This window comes from Ambystoma mexicanum, chromosome 2p (genome assembly GCF_040938575.1).
Source record: "Ambystoma mexicanum isolate Mex_15411 chromosome 2p, UKY_AmexF1_1, whole genome shotgun sequence".
Lineage (NCBI taxonomy): Eukaryota > Metazoa > Chordata > Amphibia > Caudata > Ambystomatidae > Ambystoma > Ambystoma mexicanum.
The window spans coordinates 298,654,680-298,671,327 of record NC_090923.1 but is presented as its reverse complement, the minus strand read 5'-3'; the positions used below and the strand labels follow the sequence as shown (position 1 = coordinate 298,671,327).

Below are 16,648 nucleotides of genomic sequence, written 5' to 3'. Positions count from 1 at the left end.
GAGAAAACAGAGAAACTGTATTCCCTTCCTCGTGCATGTTCAATAATTCGTATTTCATGACCTTTTACTCATTGCAAATTCACAAGTTCACTGTGACTCGAACAGAAGAACTCTCCAAGTTAGGCAGAAGCAGTGACTACTGCAATACTTACATCCACTGTGAGAATAACAAAGGATTTCCAGAGGCACCAGAAGTGGTTCGAGCTCAGGGTCAGAGTGGTTTGTAGATCCCCAACCCTTAGTATCAGTCAGTACTACTGCTGGAATCTTGGTAGTGTGGTAGAGCAGTCAGGCTTATCTTAAGAGGAAGATGTGAACTGTAGGTAAGTACACTGAACCTAGTTAACTATGTAATTCCAAGGAAACACTTACACATACATGTACATTAAAATATATATTTATTATATCTACACAATAATTAACTTTTAATGCTTAGCACTTAGAACCAAAACACTTATGAATACTTAGTGAAACTTTTCAAATATCACTACTTATTTCATAATTGCTCACGGTTACATATGTATGAGCTTTTGACAGTAAAGCTAGTTTTATTGTAGGATCGGTATTAACGCGCACTTGTGTAGTTTAACAGAAATACGTTAAGACATTTACTCTGCAGACATATATAAAATAGTGTCTTTTAAGAAATGAAATCGTTGGTTAGTGTTATACGAGCAAGGCTTAAGGTTCTAGAGATAGTTTCTTCCCGCAGCAAGTCTTTTAAGTCCAAAAATCCAACCCTAGCTAAAGGCACTTCGGAGAGGGCTCGAAGTCTTGACAAGCAGCAGAATACGAAATGTTCCTGTGGCTACTTTCAAGTCTCTAGTCTTTACATCTTTACAATGTAGCAAGATTCAGCTAACGTTGGAGATCCTGTTAAGGACTCACTTAAAGGGACACAAGCAGCAACTTCAGTCAGAGGTAAGAGGGGGTCTCACTCGACACCCCTGGTTGCACTCCAACGCTCTGAAGTGACTTCCTGAATCAAGGTAAGCAATACCTTTTTCCCCACAGTACCTTAGGTTTGAAGAAGACGTTGTGACTGTATTTTCTTCGATGTGGCAGTGCTGGAACCAACCTCTGCATTCCTTGGTCTGATGACGAAAGGCAGGACAATGGACGGGATCTCTCAGCAGCAGTCCTGAGGGAGGACCTCTGGCATGGCTTTCATCAACTTCTTTGGACACTCTGTGGATTTGGCACCTTTTCTGCAGCACCAGCAAAGGACACGATTTACCTGGTCAATCCTCTTCACTTCTCACAGTACCACACTTTGCTGAGGGGGTCTGGGCGAGTTGGATCGGATCTCTGGAGTGCCCTTGAGGGTTCAGCAAAGATTTGGATGAGTTTGGCTTTTCCACAAGGTCTCCGGATGTTGGGGTTTCTTGGCTCTGGAAACTCACAGGACCTGGGGAGATGGCTCAAAACAAAGTTTGTCTTGGGATTGGCTGTTCCCATCAGTCAAAGGGAAGGGGTCGTCCTCTTAGGAGTATCTCTGTCGCACAGAAAACGGGGTCAGTGTAGCAGTGGTAGCTTCACGGATTTGCAAAGGGTCTGCAGGTGTCTCTGGTTGCCTTCTTCGGGTACTTTAGCTTCCAGTGGTCAACTTGCTTTACACTCAAGAAGCCTCACCTTTTATACTGTTCTAGTACTCACTTCTCTGCAATCTTGCTCAGCAGTTTAAAGAAAGGGGCATTTGGCTGTTCGCTCAGGAAAGCCAGAGCCCCAGTGGGAGCTGGTCCCATTCAGGCACTCTGGCAGACAAAGGACAAGGGGGTGGAAGCCCCCACCACCTCCCACTTCCTGCCTGCCCAGACACTCTGGAGCCTCGGCGGGGACACCCAAGGGATCCCGCTAAAGGCAACACACACACAGGTACACACACACAGGTCTCCTCCCCCCAGAATGGGAGAAGAATGGCTGACAAAGAAGAGCCACGCTAGTAATGGCGAAAAATAAGGGAGCGCTGAGTTGGTACTTAGGAGCCCCTATTGTGCACCACCAAGGCTATGGACCTAGCCTCTGGTAGAAAAATCACACAATAGCTGGTAGGACACGTCCACTACCACCAGCCACAACTAGGAGATTTTCTATGTGACGTAAAAGTCACAGGAGCAGAGAGAAGGGGGTATATTAAGGGCCTCATTACGAGTTTGGCCTGAGCCATTAAATGCGTCAGTAACGGTATTACTGCTGCATTTAAGGTATGGCCAAACCACCAGTTTGGTGGAAAATGGAATTTTTACCTCCAGCTTTTTGCAGGAGATAAAAATGACTATTTTCAGGCTGTTGTGCCACTGGCAAAATTACCGCCAGTGGTAATAGCGCTCCCCAGCCCCATTGAACCTATGGATGGTGGCTCCTATGGACCCAATGGGGAATGAGGATTTACCGCCCCCCTCACCCCCACAACTCGTGATCCAGCGCAAATTGCACCAGACTGAGTTGCGGTAGCGCTATTAAACCCTGTAACTCGTGATCCGGCGCACATTGCGTCAGACCGAGTTGCGGTAGTGCTATTACCATTGGGCAGTATCACTGTGGTATTACTGCCGGGATACCGCCCAATTCATGATGATGCCTTAAGTATCCAGTTGGCACTCCACATAAGGTGGTATGTGCCAATCACTCAGACTATAAAGTTTTAGGATAGATACTAAGTAAGACTTTAATTACTCTAGAAAAGCACCTCAAAGGAGGATTCTAAGGGTCCTCAGCAACACTGCCCATAAGGAGCTGTGTGCTACAATAGTAAAATAAACATGCCTTTAAGAGTAATGGAGGAAAAATAGACTCCATAGGACAGTAAAATACAAATGAAAGGGTTCCAAAAGACAGAGCCCGTGAGAATGAATGACTGGAAAAAGGCTCCACTCATTCAGGATTAAAGGAAGAGGTCACTTTACCGCCCTTACCGCCTGCCTGTTCTTCCAGCAGTACCGGTAACAGCAATTCTGTTTGCCGCTATTCCGGCAGAGTTACTGCCGGAATTACTGGCAAACTTTGAATGAGGCCTACAGTGTCTAAATTGCCCTGAAATCAACCTGAAACCGGGGAAATCCATTAATTGGTTTCGCTCTGTGCATGGCTGTATATCCGTAATCCAGGAGAACATATTAAGATGCACTAGGCTTAACATCCAGGGAGAAAGTGGCGCAGATTCAAAACAAATTGAGTTCAGGGAGCGAAGAGTGGCTAATAGGATATTGGGTATAAAATAAGAGCCCACTCACCACAAAATGCTGATTGCCTCCCGGGAACCGAGCTACTTTGGCTTGTGCTCTCGGGTGCCAATACATTGCCTCTGAGAAAAAGGTTTGTGGGTAACCCTTTTGGCTCAAGCTAGCACAGAAAAGACACATGCACAAGTGCTTGGGATGCAGCATTGATGACAGGCCCTTGGAGTATGAGGCACTATAGCTTTGTTGTGGGGTCATTGTAGTCACCTTAATAGCAATGTGGAAGGAATGCTTACCCAGTGAAATTGTTTTTTTTTCTGTTGTTATAATTTTCTACTTGGATGGCCTCATGGCTGAATAGTTATTGATGATGATGATGAAAGTATCTCCACTGCATTGCATTGAAAGATGCTGTGTGCACTATTAACGTTACCAAAAAGGTAAAGGGACCAAAAGGGAAACATAGTTTACCAGTTTTGATAGCCTAAAGGACTGATCAGTTTCCCCATAACAAAATTAGCCAAAGGCCAGGGGAGTAAAGCTAAGGCTTTACGTTCCTGTAAAAAAGCCAGGACAGGTTTAGGAACAGAAACCAAATTTTGCGGTCCATAGAAAATTAAGAGAACGTTGCTAAGTTTGTGTAGAGAGAGACACCACGGGTGAAGGGATCTAGCTGGTCACACAGCGGCATTTGAACAATTATCTGGAGACTACGTGGGCTCAGAGTGGGGAATCTACTCACGGACACCGGCCCCCAGGTGTGCTACAGGGGAGCACTAAACTTTACAAACACAACCGCATATCTACTGTCGAAGTGCAGGTCCCAGATAGAAACAGAGGTGTGCAACTTGAAACTGGACTCGCAAGATACTAGCTAGGGTCTATGGGCAGGCTGCACAGTGCCGGAAACCCTTGCTGCAGGCGCCCCTGGCAGACAGTCAACGCTGGCACCACTACACATGTCCATTACCAACAACAGTGATCTTGATAGGACCCAGTGCCTGGGATCACTGCAGCTAATCCTGCATTACAACGAAGGGGACTGGAGATATGAAGGGTGGGGTGGGGTATGGACCCCTTTACAATGGTAGCACCTAAAACTTTAGAAATGGAAGCCACAACATCCACCGCAGCCTCATCCACCTACCCTCAAGCAGTGCCTGAACTGCTGAGTATAAAGCAAATATTTGACACCTTGACAAAAGGGTTCAGCGCGCGATGATATCACCACAACTGATACCTTCATAAGAACTCCACTTGAGAAAGAGACACAGAGGATTACAGAGGCTGAGTGCAGGAACAGCACTGCAGAAGACGATATCAGGACTCTGCATTCCACAATGGCGACCCTGACAAACGATATGAAAACAGTTAAGGCTAAGTGCGACGACTTGGAATCAAGATTTCACAGGAACAAACTGCGAATTGTAGGATTGCCAGAAGAGGCGCTCAATGGCAATATGCAGATAGCAGTGGAAGAACTGCTTGAAACACTACTGTGTGACACTGGTCTATCCCCTCATTTCACTTTTGAGCAAGCCCATCGAGCATTGGTGGCCAAACCTAAAGCTGGTGACTACCCCCAACCCATCATTGCCTGCATTATGAACAATAGAGACAGGGATCATATCCGGCGGCGGACCAGAGAAATCAGAGATCTTCACTCTGAATCCCAAATCATCCACATTTATATGACTTCACAGTTGCTGTTCAGCAAGAGCGCTGCACAATCGCCGGCGTGAACAAAGCTTTGTGAGAAAGAAATGTCTGTTACATCATGTTGTTTCCGGCACACCTCAAGTTTCAATACAATAATTAAACATACTTTTTTATGGTCCCCGTTGAGGCGGTATCCTAGAAACGGCCACGGTGTTGGGCTAAATTTCAGAAACTAGGCTAAGTGTAACAAATTGTCCGCCTGCTCCGTGCAGGAACAGAAACCCGCTTGCGAGTGCAATGTGCTCTTCAGGGTTGGTTAATGTTGTGGTGGATTCCAGCACTGGCACAGTTTGGGGGAGCAATGAGGGTGGGAGAGGGGCGAAGCGTTGATAGGTTGGTTAAAATCACACTTGGAGACACATGGGAAGAAGCATGGTCTATATACGTCCTGTCATCCGCAATGGTGGGACTTGTTGACAAGCTCATGGTTTAAACATTGGGGACGCCTCCGAAAATTACGTTTCTAAGTTGAAATGTCAGGGGGTTGAGTAATCCGATCATGGCTTGCTACATAGCGTATGCTAATAGGAAAGGTGCGCAGATCCTTTTCTTGTAGGAGACACACGTATTAGATCGACAAGCCCTGGCTTATGCACCGAACTGGGGAGCACAGCGATGTTCTACCTTGATACATTGCGTGTTGCACTTCACACTACTAGATACCAAGATAGATACCGAGGGCAGATATGTCCCGGTCTGTTGGATCCTGCACGGGAAAGAAGTCCTCCTACTAAATATTTATGGCCCCAACATTGATGACCTGACATTTTATGATAGGCTGTTTGGGCTCTGTGCCTCATATCCCTTGGCGGAAACAAAACTGGGTGGTGACTTAAACACTACATTGGACATTACGCTGAACTGGTCCGGTGCCACCAAGCACACATTATCCAGGCCAGCTCAGGCAATAGTATGTGGTATGCAGGTGCAGAGTTTACTGGATATTTGAGGACACTACAGGGCGAAAACAGGGAGAACTCATTTTACTCCTCTGTAACCAACATGTACTCCCGCAAAGAAGGTAAGTAGTGATGCAGTAGAATGGAACCAAGTCACAAGATGTATACCCTGCCTATAACAGTGGGGAACAATTTTGCACTGGGGTGTAGGAAGCCGGGGCTGCTTTGCCCAGATGTCTTCTCCCTCTCACCTCCACCATATTCGTTATTGTGTCTACAAATGTAGTGCCTACACCCCTGATTCAGCTCACATAATATATTTACTAATTATTGTGTGGGCCAGGTCAACTGATGTAGCTAACAGGGCTGCCCATCTTGTGAAGGAAACGGGATTTGGAACACTTGCGAACTATGTTATAAGAAGGCCCATTTCATTAGCAACAGAATGTTTTGCCCACGATTATGAATGATGTCTGTATATCCCCCAACCATACAAGGTTTTTGTTTGTAACAAACAAAAGATACGTGTATTTTTTTAATATTGTCTTAGGGGCAGAATTCATGAAAACATGTGTTGTTATTTTTTGGGGATTTATTCTCAACAAAACAGTGTGCAATATGCACAGAACTAAATGCGCAGAGTTTTTAAGTACCATTATGTATGAAACCTTATGCACACACATTTTTGCTTTATATTTTGTATGCAATGCTACTCTTTTCTCATCAAACACCAGTGGAAGAGTCGATCTGGTATTTAAAAACTGTGTTTAAGTTCATAGTACAGCTGGGCTTTAAAAATCAAAACTATTTTTGTGGATTCAGTCTGAAGAATTCGAAAGAATTATTTGATACGTCTGCTATTAAGAGTTTGCCTTTGTTAGGCTGCCTGCTCAAAAATCATGAAAGGATTTTATTGAATTACAATGGACTGTTTTCGCTTGAGCTATATGTTAAAATCAGTTTGAATAGAATGAAGAAAGGAAAGCGCACATGACTCTATATGAGAAAAGTATAATATTGTATTATTCAAAAGAATGTGGTTCACAAGGAGGAGTGCTCAGAGTTAATGATATCTCAAGGTGTCTTTTGACCATCTCATTGGAACTGCATTCATGTACTGTACCCTTATATTATGTGAAATGGTTAGCCAAATGGATGGCAGTTGTTGGCGTAGTATATTTTTAGTAATCTGAACATCCCTCTATCCTGTCGTGGGCCAGTCCTGTCATCATTCCCACGGGCAGGGATACATGAGCTGCCCACAGCAGAGAGGGTTACATTCCTGATGATTTATTGTATATGTGCTTAAAGCCCAATCACAAACTTATGATATGTTATACTATGTTAGTGGGATTTATACCGCACACTGTGCCACTTGCATAATATCCAGGCACTCTGGCAGATCTCAAAACATAGAGGTGCAGGTTTATTAGTGGGGGTAGAGGGGAAACCCCCAAGTTCGTCTGATATGGCAAGGGGAGATGGCGGCCAGTAATGCTTACGGGTTTGCATTCTGATTTTTGTTCTATGCAGCCAACCCCTAGTTTTCGTATGCACCTACGCCAGAGGAAAAAAGGTAACATTTGTTGGGACGATTGCATTGTAATCAGATGGTTGTTTCAGAGTGCAAGACCTTGCTAATGACTTAATTGGAAGAGTCCATCGATAGGCGTACAGTCTGGTAATGGCTCACCTGTTTCCCCAAGAATATCAGGAGCCAGGCCAAGGAGCTGCTTCCTGTGTCCGGGAGCTATTTCTTGGGTGTTGACTTCAATGATAATTGTAGTATTAATAGGCACTAGGAAACCTTTCACTCCGATTTCGATATCCACGAGCCCGAAAATGGGCAGTTGGACTTGGAGATCTCCTAGCTGTGGCTGCAAGATCTCAAAGAACTTTAATTGGATGGGAGCTGTTCTTAGGGCATAAAAGGAGGTAGTTCCTGCAAGCTATAGTAATGGTCAAAGAGCTAATACATCTATATCGTGGATGTAGGAAACATTCATATCGCGGATTAGTACACAATGTTGTCATCCATGATATAGCTACAAAACTGTACAATAAAGGGAGTGGAACGTAGAGAAGAGGTGAATCGCTTTGTCAGTCTATGGCCTTCATTTGTCGGTGAAATGTTCCTTGAAGAGCAGGGTCTTCAGATCTTTGCTAGGTCGCATGAGGGAGCAAACCTGCTTTTATCAGGAAAGATGTTCCTTTGCCTGGGAGCATATCAGGCAGCACACACTTGCATTTTGTTCTTCCCCTTTACCTCCTAAAATGTGTGAATGTTGTCAAGGCAGTTCACCTTCAGGTTTAACTGTGTGTCACTAGCATGCTGGTGGATTCTGATGTTTAATTTGGCCAAGAGTGTCCCTGGTGGATCCTTATAGGGGTTGAAGATGACAGGGGAGAGTCGAGGGAGCCTTGTGGGACTCCATGGGTCACTGGGCAATGTTTGGGTCTAAGGTGCCCATCTGGATGAGCTGGTATCCTTTGATGCAGTACGAGTCAAGCTATAGAAGAACTGTGTAATCAGATCTGACGTAGGAGGACCGGGTTTGTATAGCGCTGACAGGGCAACTCTGTCACCTTTGTCCATGATGAGGAGTGTCTCGTTGATGACCTTGATGGTGGCTGTCTTGGTACTGCTTCTTGGTCCAAAGTCAGACTTGTATTATTGAAGTAGTTTGTGTTGGATGATCTTCTTATGTAATTGAAGCATAACAGTCTTCTCAATGATCTTACCAACGAAGGGTAGATGGGCGGTGGGGCGCTAGTTCACCATCTCATCTGGGCCAAGAATGGAATTCTTTAGTACCGGTATGATATGGGTAATTTTCAATGCATTGGGGAAGATAACTTGCATGTGTAGGGGAATTTGATAGTAGGGAGATGAGAGCCTTTTCTGTGATCTTCTTCAGGGTGGAGGTTGGAATGACATCGTCTTCGTAGGCGTTGGCCTTGATTGAAATAAGTATGGTCATTCGTTTTTTCGGTATTACGGTCTTGAATTCTGACCATCTTGGGATATGTCCTGGTGATATGGCAGGTGTGACTGTAGTGTGTAGCGTGTCGTCATTGTAGCGGCAATCTTGTCCGATCACAGGCCTATAATACATGCACTTTTAATTGGTGTGATACAAGTTTGCTCAACATTTGCTTCAAAATGCTTTGCAGGAATAGAAATGTGCACTGAGGAATTATTTGCCCCAGTGTAAATGCTGCACCCAATGCAAGATATATGTAATATTGGGCATGGAATTTATACTGATCTAGGACTTATAATTGAAGATTACAAAACTTAAAAGGTTTATTGCTGGTTTTTACAGTATATAATATTTGTACTCTTGCAGCCAGAACTACAGTATGAGTTGCAAGACACCTGCAAACCATCGATTTGAGCTCAATTTCAATTTTTCTTGTTAAAAAAACATTTTGGATTTAGCGAAGAAGTCTGATTTTTCAGTTCCGTCTCTTGAACATTGCTTATTTCTGTCCCTTTCCACACATCATGTATCCCCATATTCACTGCAAATTTCAACGTATGTGCTCACATATTTTAACTGTGAATTCCTTTGCATTAAACAGTAACACGATGGGCAAGTACACCATTTTTATTGTTCTCTGAAGAATTAGCCAGGATGGGATTCACCAATTAAGTTTTGCTTTAGTTGTATTCCTTTCCTATCATTGGTATGAAATATCAAGTACGCGTTTTCCAACATGCCATGGTGAGATACACTGTTACTGAGATAGGCTGTTGTTTCATGTTGAAGATCATGTCCCATATTTCAACAAACGTTTTTTGACAGCTGACTCTGATTGGAAGACGCATCTATCTTTATAGTGCACAGATGGATGTAACCGTTTTTGTAATGGCCACAATGTAAACAGGAGTGTTGATGAATAAGATTCTAGCCGTGTTGGCAGATGTGCTACTAATCACATAACAGCTCGACTTTAATGTGTTTTCTATCTTCTTTTCCACTTTAGAATGCGTGCAAAATCAACAAAACTGAAAGTGGTGCCAATGTTAACTCGGAGGAAATCAGTCCAGTGGACAGAGAAAAAGAGTGGAAGGAACTGGAGAAGAAACAGAGGGAGATGGAGCGAGAACTGGAAAAAAAGGAGAAGGAAAGAGAACGGGAGCGAAAGGAAAAGGAGAGGGATAAAAGGGAGAAGGAGCGAGAAAGAAGAGAAAAGGAGAGGGAAAGGGAAAGAAAGGAGAAGGAAAAAGAACTAGAAAGAAAGAAGAAAGAAAAGGAGGAGAAGGAAAGGGAGAGAGAGGAGAAGGAGTGGGAGAGGGAGAGGGAGAGAGAACGAGAAAAAGAGAAGGAGAAGGAGAAGGAAAGGGAAAGGCTGATAGAAATTGAGAGAGAGCGGGAGCGGGAACTTGAAAGGGAGAGGGAGATAGAAAGGCAGAGGGCGCTAGAAAGGGAGAGGGTACTGGAGAGGGAGAGGGAGAAGGCACTGGAGAGGGAGAAGGCACTGGAGAGGGAGAAGGCTCTGGAGAGGGAGAGGGAGAAGGCCCTGGAGAGGGAGAGGGAAAAGGCCCTGGAGAGGGAGAAGGCCCTGGAGAGGGAGAGGGAGAGGGAGAAGGCCCTGGAGAGGGAGAGGGAGAAGGCCCTGGAGAGGGAGAGGGAAAAGGCCCTGGAGAGGGAGAAGGCCCTGGAAAGAGAGAGGGCACTGGAAAGAGAGAGGGCACTGGAAAGAGAGAGGGCACTGGAAAGGGAGAAGGCACTGGAAAGGGAGAAGGCACTGGAAAGAGAAAGGGCACTGGAAAGGGAGAGGGCACTGGAAAGGGAGAGGGAGCTAGAAATAGAAAGGCTGAAAGAAATTGAGAGAGAGAAAGAAAAGGAGAGGGAGAAAGAAAGGGAGCGTGAGAGGGAAAGGGAAAGAGAAAGGGAGAGGGAAAGGGAGCGGGAGAGGGAAAGGGAGCGAGAGAGAGAGCGTGAGGAAGAGGAGGAGCGGGAGAGGGAAAGGGACATGAAAATGGAGGAAGATTCATCTCCGATGGCATACACGCCTCCACCATTTGAAAAACCCATGAAGAAAAAGACTCCAAAAGTTCCTAAGCCTCCCAAACCTCCCAAACCCCCCAAACCTCCTAAAGTTCCGAAACCCCCCAAAATTCCTAAAGCCCCCAAACCTCCAAAGCCCCCCAAAATTCCCAAAGAACCCAAGCCCCCGAAGATCAAGGAGGAAGGCAAGAAGAAAGGAAAGAAATCCAAAGACATTGTTATTGCACCCCCACTTCCCCCCGACCTCGACCTCCTGGAAGCGCGCACCAAGGAGGCTTTGACGAGCACGGAGACGCCGAAGAAGCTCCCCGTAAGTGCATTCCTTCTTCTGTTGGGAGACTTCTTTGCAGATTGATGGGAGCTTGACTTGCTGCATAACACATACTGACTTCCCGCAGCATAGGAATGGAATACTTCTGCTCTTATGCAGTCAATGGCCGATTATAAATTCACAGCAAAGGCTGCATGCTCTGAATTCGATGTCATGTCTTCAAAAGAAATAAGTGCACTTTTCAATGAGAACGTATATTTCCTTTGAGATATTGTTTCAGATGCAAGCAAGTGATTGATTACATACATGTAGCGCCAAAACACATTGAAGTAACTCTTGGCGCAGGACATATCCATAGATGAAATACTAGCTACGGTGCCTTAATATAAAAAAAAGAAGAGAGACGTATTTTGCGAGGCAGAGAAGCGAGAGCCTCTTACTGATAAAGATGAATTTTAGACACTTTTGAATGGCCATGGTACACTAGTATTGCCTTTACAAGAACACATGTTTATTCTGCCCGTGCACAATGTGTGCCAGCATTCATGCTGCCTGGCCCTGATATAGGGCAGTATTACCCTGCTAAGCCATTGACTTCCGGCTGGTGTATGCGCGCACGCGCGCGATGCGTGCATTGGCGGGCCCGTCGGTGCTGGTGCTCTCCTCTTTCTCTTCCCTCCTCATCAAGCAACTGAGGCTCAACATGTGGCACACAGTCAGGGTGAGGGACCTAGCCTGAGACATGCAGGGAGCGGGAGGGATGTAGAGATCTCCATTATGTTTTAACAGGAGAGTAGTTTCCAGTGCACACTAAGCACACTGAAGGCCGTGCCATCGCCATCAGTGGCCTCCGGGTATGCCTACCATCCTGCAGAGGGCTGCACATGTGTCTGTGTCTGGTGCCAGCCCTGGCCCTTGCACAACCCTCTGCAGGGTGCCAGGGACAGCAGCCTTTGCACTACGCAAGAATCCAAATGTTTTTTTAAATGCAGATCTGCACTTTGGAAAAATACATTTGCAGTTTGGAGCCAGTGAAGGACACTTGCTCCATAATGCAAATACTTTTGGCTGACCTATGGGACACTGTACTGTGGGGTGACCCACATTCGGAGCAAGCTGTTCTCTGCTCTTGCTCACTCTCCTATCTCTGGCCCCACTGCCCCCTGCCACCATCAAATCGCCATTCATAACAGTGGCACTGAACTTCATTCTCTACCACTGATCACTAGTATCTACCCCTGGCCTGCGACTCACAGACCACCGTGGACATTAAACGGGGCTCTTGCTTGAGTTCCCTTTGCCAGTTCCATGGTATCTATCCTGTTTGTAGTTTTTTCTTTTTTGAAGGGGATACAAATGCTTTCCAACACTTGCCTAAACCTTTTTTAAAAAATATCAATAAAAAATTAAAAAAAATAAGCACCCTGGGCGTAATGCCAGGATTCTAAAAGCAGTGAGGACTGGAGTGGATGGCCTACCTGGTGATAACTTGCCGCTAATGCTTACTGGAATGCTTTATGATTTTAGTGGTGTTACACAATATCTGACTTTCTACTATACTATACATATTTAGAAACAAGTCAGGCACCGTTTGTGATAACTCATTTAGAATATTTTTCGTTGCCGACAACCTGTTCTGAATATATCTGTCTATCCCGCATGTCGACATGTTATTTGCAGCCATGGGTGTTCTGTTGTTCATGTATGGCAGTCTTCATTTGCTGCTCCTTGACATGCACCGACAAGGTGCCATTTAGCAATAGTTGGTTGAACTGCGGGTTCTTCTCTGGAAACATGACCCTCTTGATAGTAGTTATGTTGGGTGCCTGCCAGAAGAAGGCACGTGTTCCTTTTGCACGCGCATGTTGAAGAAAACGGTGTGTCAGCCTGCTGTCATGAAATCTTAATGAGCTGTGTTTTAACAGGATGTAAAGACTGTGATAAGCCCCCCGATTAAAGAGGTTGTGGTGAAGCAAAATGACATTGAAAGGTTTGAAATCCAGCAGCAGAACAAGATCAAAACGGAGGCAAAATGGAAATATAAGGTACTGTGAATCTGTCTGCGAGCCTGATGTTCTTACTCCCATTCTTAATCTGTCACTGACTTCGAACACATGAAATATGGTGCACCCCATATGTTTCAGCTGCCCTTTCCAATGCACAGATCCATTTGCAAGGAAATTGTTGATTCTGAAGTTGATCAGTATTTGATATCGGGCACCTATTCGGAAGCTAGTTAGGAAACTATCGGTATTTAGAGAACAATCGAAGAGACTTGATTCCTACTGTTTGCTCACAAAGTCCTATTTCTTATATCCATCATTGGCTGTTCAACAATCGTTGGATTTATTCACAGATTCCTAATTTAAGAGATATATCATACAATGAGCAGTTTGTGACCTCTGCACGCATGCCACTAGAAACGCATGTTTTTCCGTGCTAGTCTTTACACAATTATAGATTTGATTTTTAGGCCTAGCCAGAGGTTCATACCAGGAGTTATGGGCCCTGAAGAACAAATTAAAGGCAGTGGTCGAAGTGGGCGGGAGCGGTGTGCCTCTACTTTTTTTAAATTAACTTTTACTGTTCGCATACTTTTATTTTTGAAAGAAACCATTCCGGAATGGTTACGTTTTGAAATAAAAGTGCAGGAAGAAGTTTAAACATTCCCTTAAACAGCAGGTGTGCTTGTTTGGGGGTTTGGATTGCGTGTGGGAGGGGTCGTGGTGATGACGTTTGTGGGGAGTGGGGGCAGGTCAGCAGGGAACATAGTTCCACTACTTCTATTCGTACACTTCCACCATTGATTGAAGGCCTAAAGGCTGAGCGCGTCAAGGGTGTTTAACCAGGATATTAAGGCACATAACTCCCAGTACAGCCTGACGGCATGGTCTATAAAGGTATTATGTCCCTTGGTGGAAAAAAGTAGTCCACCTGGTGTGGTTGGTGGGAACTGGCTAGGTACCAGCAACGATGTACGAGGAGGGAGGGGAAAAGCTTAAAATGAGCCAGGCCGCATCGGCCAGGTGTGGGGTGACAAAGACAAAGGCTGAAGGCAGTAATGGGTGGTGGGTAATTTCACATGTGCCCGGACCGTGTCTATCAGGTGCATCCTGAGCAAGAAGGAGAGTGGTGCTGCCATGGGGGCCTCTGCCCATCACATCACAAGCACATCACAGCCGCAAGGAAAGAAGCAGACTGGCTTCCTATCAAAGAGAGAGTCATTTTCAAAGCCCTTGCTCTGACAAATGTATTCACCAAACCGCTCCCACCTACCTCTCTGAAAGAGTCCACCCCATCTTCACAAGCAGACCTACTAGAACACCTTATGTGAACATGCTCACAGTGCGCAAATTTAAGAGAGCTCGAGCTGGTGGCACCAGCTTCCCAAACCTAGCAGCTACACGATGGAACGCCTTGCCACCCGCACTTTGAGGTGAACGCTCACACCTAGCTTTCAGAAAAGCTGCGAAAACACTTCTTTTCACCTAACCATGCCACACCTCAGCTACCTAACCTACACCTGCCTAAATGCATAATGTAATGTACTGTTTCACCTAAATGCATAACAGCGCCGCGATGCCTAGAGGCTGCCTTGTGCGCTATACAAATGTAAAAAATAAAATAAATTCTGGACAGCTTTCAGTGGGGGCAACCGGGAGGTCCAGAATCCAGGCCAAGAGTATCATCTGCCAGCTCTCTACTGGCATGGAGATTTATATATTAGGCACAATGGGCCTCATTACAAGTCCGGGGGTAACTGTGCCAGTAAAACCGGCACAGGGTGCCGCCGGACTTGTACATTTTACTGGCGCCTGGCTTAGCGGTAACACCAGAGATTCCAACCCCGCCTGTCCGGGTACCAAAATGCAATTTATGCAATTTATCAGTGTTCGGTTGGCCTCTGTTGTCTAAATGGCAAAGTGATATGATATGGCATTTCTAAAGCGCCTATACACAAGCTTTTCAAGTGCTCCTCTGTGTGCCCTTCCACTTCAACAACAGCTGTCATGTTAAATAGAATCAGCACGGTTCTACGCAGTCACCTTCACCTTCCGCTTGTCAGGCATTCCATACCTGCCCCTAAGGTTACTACTTCCAGACCCTATCCATTACATGGAGACTCTGGCAACCTCACGGGACCCGAAGATATGGCCCGCGATGAAGCACAACCTCCTCTTAATAATGACGCTCTGATTTCCTAACCTTACTCACTACTGAGCGCAACCCGGAAGTGGTACGTCGATGCCTATTATAGTATAAGTACGTTGGAACGTGCTTGTCTTTCAAAACTCTGTCGGATCATAGCGGAGGACCGCTGCGATCACCTTCCCAGACCGTGTGGTCTCATTTCATATTATAGCCGCATGGAATTGGACCTATGCCTCTGATAACATCGGATACATCGAAATTCTAGGTAGTTAGCCATTAGTGGTATGTCTATTAATGTTCCAGACACAGAACGTGCCCGCATGAAGCGTAATGCACGTCCCGTGCTGTAACCTGCTGGACTTGTATTCTGTGCAGTCACACGCACGTTCTAGAGAAACCCAAGAACCATTCTGACTATTGTAGATCTAACATAACGTTGGATTCCTTGCAGCCATCCAACCTTGAGCGAGTGCACTATTACCCTCTCCTCCTCCTTTCTTCTATGAAAGGGGTGTGTACTGTGCTTCTGATACAGTGCTGTGCAGTTTCCCATTCAAGCAGAGTTGAGTTCCCGTAACAGGTAATCTGATTATTCCCAGGGGGAGTTCAAGGGCGGGTAACCACTGAACTCAAATTCTTGTCACCTCCTTTTTCCTCACGCCCATTACTGCAGATCTTCAGTTTAGCAGACTTGCCCACCTGCACTCTGGATTCACTTGTACACCTGGGTGGGATAGGGAAGGAGTCTAATACATTTAAGTTGGGACTTCCTTCCTTTCCCTGCCCTGGTGTGCTTACTTCATGGTTCCCGAAGGCCAGGTCTGTATACCAATCTGACATCCCTATCGCAAACATTCTGAATAATTTCAAGTTCCTTCTTTCCATCCCCACTTATCTTCACACAGTGCACTGCAGTTCAAGTGTGAATGAACAGTTAATTACCGGCTCAACATTTCAGTCTCTAAAGAGCAAAACGCTGTAGGACAAATGCCTGCTCACAAGCTAAAACTGAAAGTAGGTGCTGTAATTATGTTACGATGCAATCTTATGCCATCACAGGGACTCTACAATGGAACAAGTTTGACAATTATACATCTACAAAGGCACATTATAGAGGCCCGTGTAATAGGTGGATTAAACTTAAAAACTGTTCTTGGGCCTGAATAATTTGCGCTTAAAGAAATAGACTTTGCATTCTTGTTTGTAGTGATATGCGTGTATTTTATTTGCGCGATTCAAGTGGTCAGCCGATACGTGTTTCGACCCCTTCTGGGTTCTTATCAAGGCTGAATTTAGTACACTTTGTTTCAATTGTGCAACATATGGTGGTACATTGTAACAGCGGATATTAGTATCAAGTGTTGGATATAGTGGTAATCAGTTAAAGATTGTATTTTGTTTGTTACAAGT

At 45.2% G+C, this 16,648-nt stretch overlaps 1 protein-coding gene across 2 annotated transcripts in view; it reads left to right on the top strand.

Annotated features, from left to right (window-relative positions):
- PHF2 (PHD finger protein 2) overlaps positions 1–16,648 on the top strand; it is a 732,343-nt gene that overhangs the window by 605,001 nt on the left and 110,694 nt on the right. For both annotated transcript variants that reach the window (XM_069643584.1, XM_069643583.1), the window contains exons 12-13: positions 9,788–11,125; positions 13,012–13,131. In XM_069643584.1, coding sequence (XP_069499685.1) covers positions 9,788–11,125; positions 13,012–13,131 — 1,458 coding nt within the window. The remainder of the gene's footprint in view (positions 1–9,787; positions 11,126–13,011; positions 13,132–16,648) is intronic.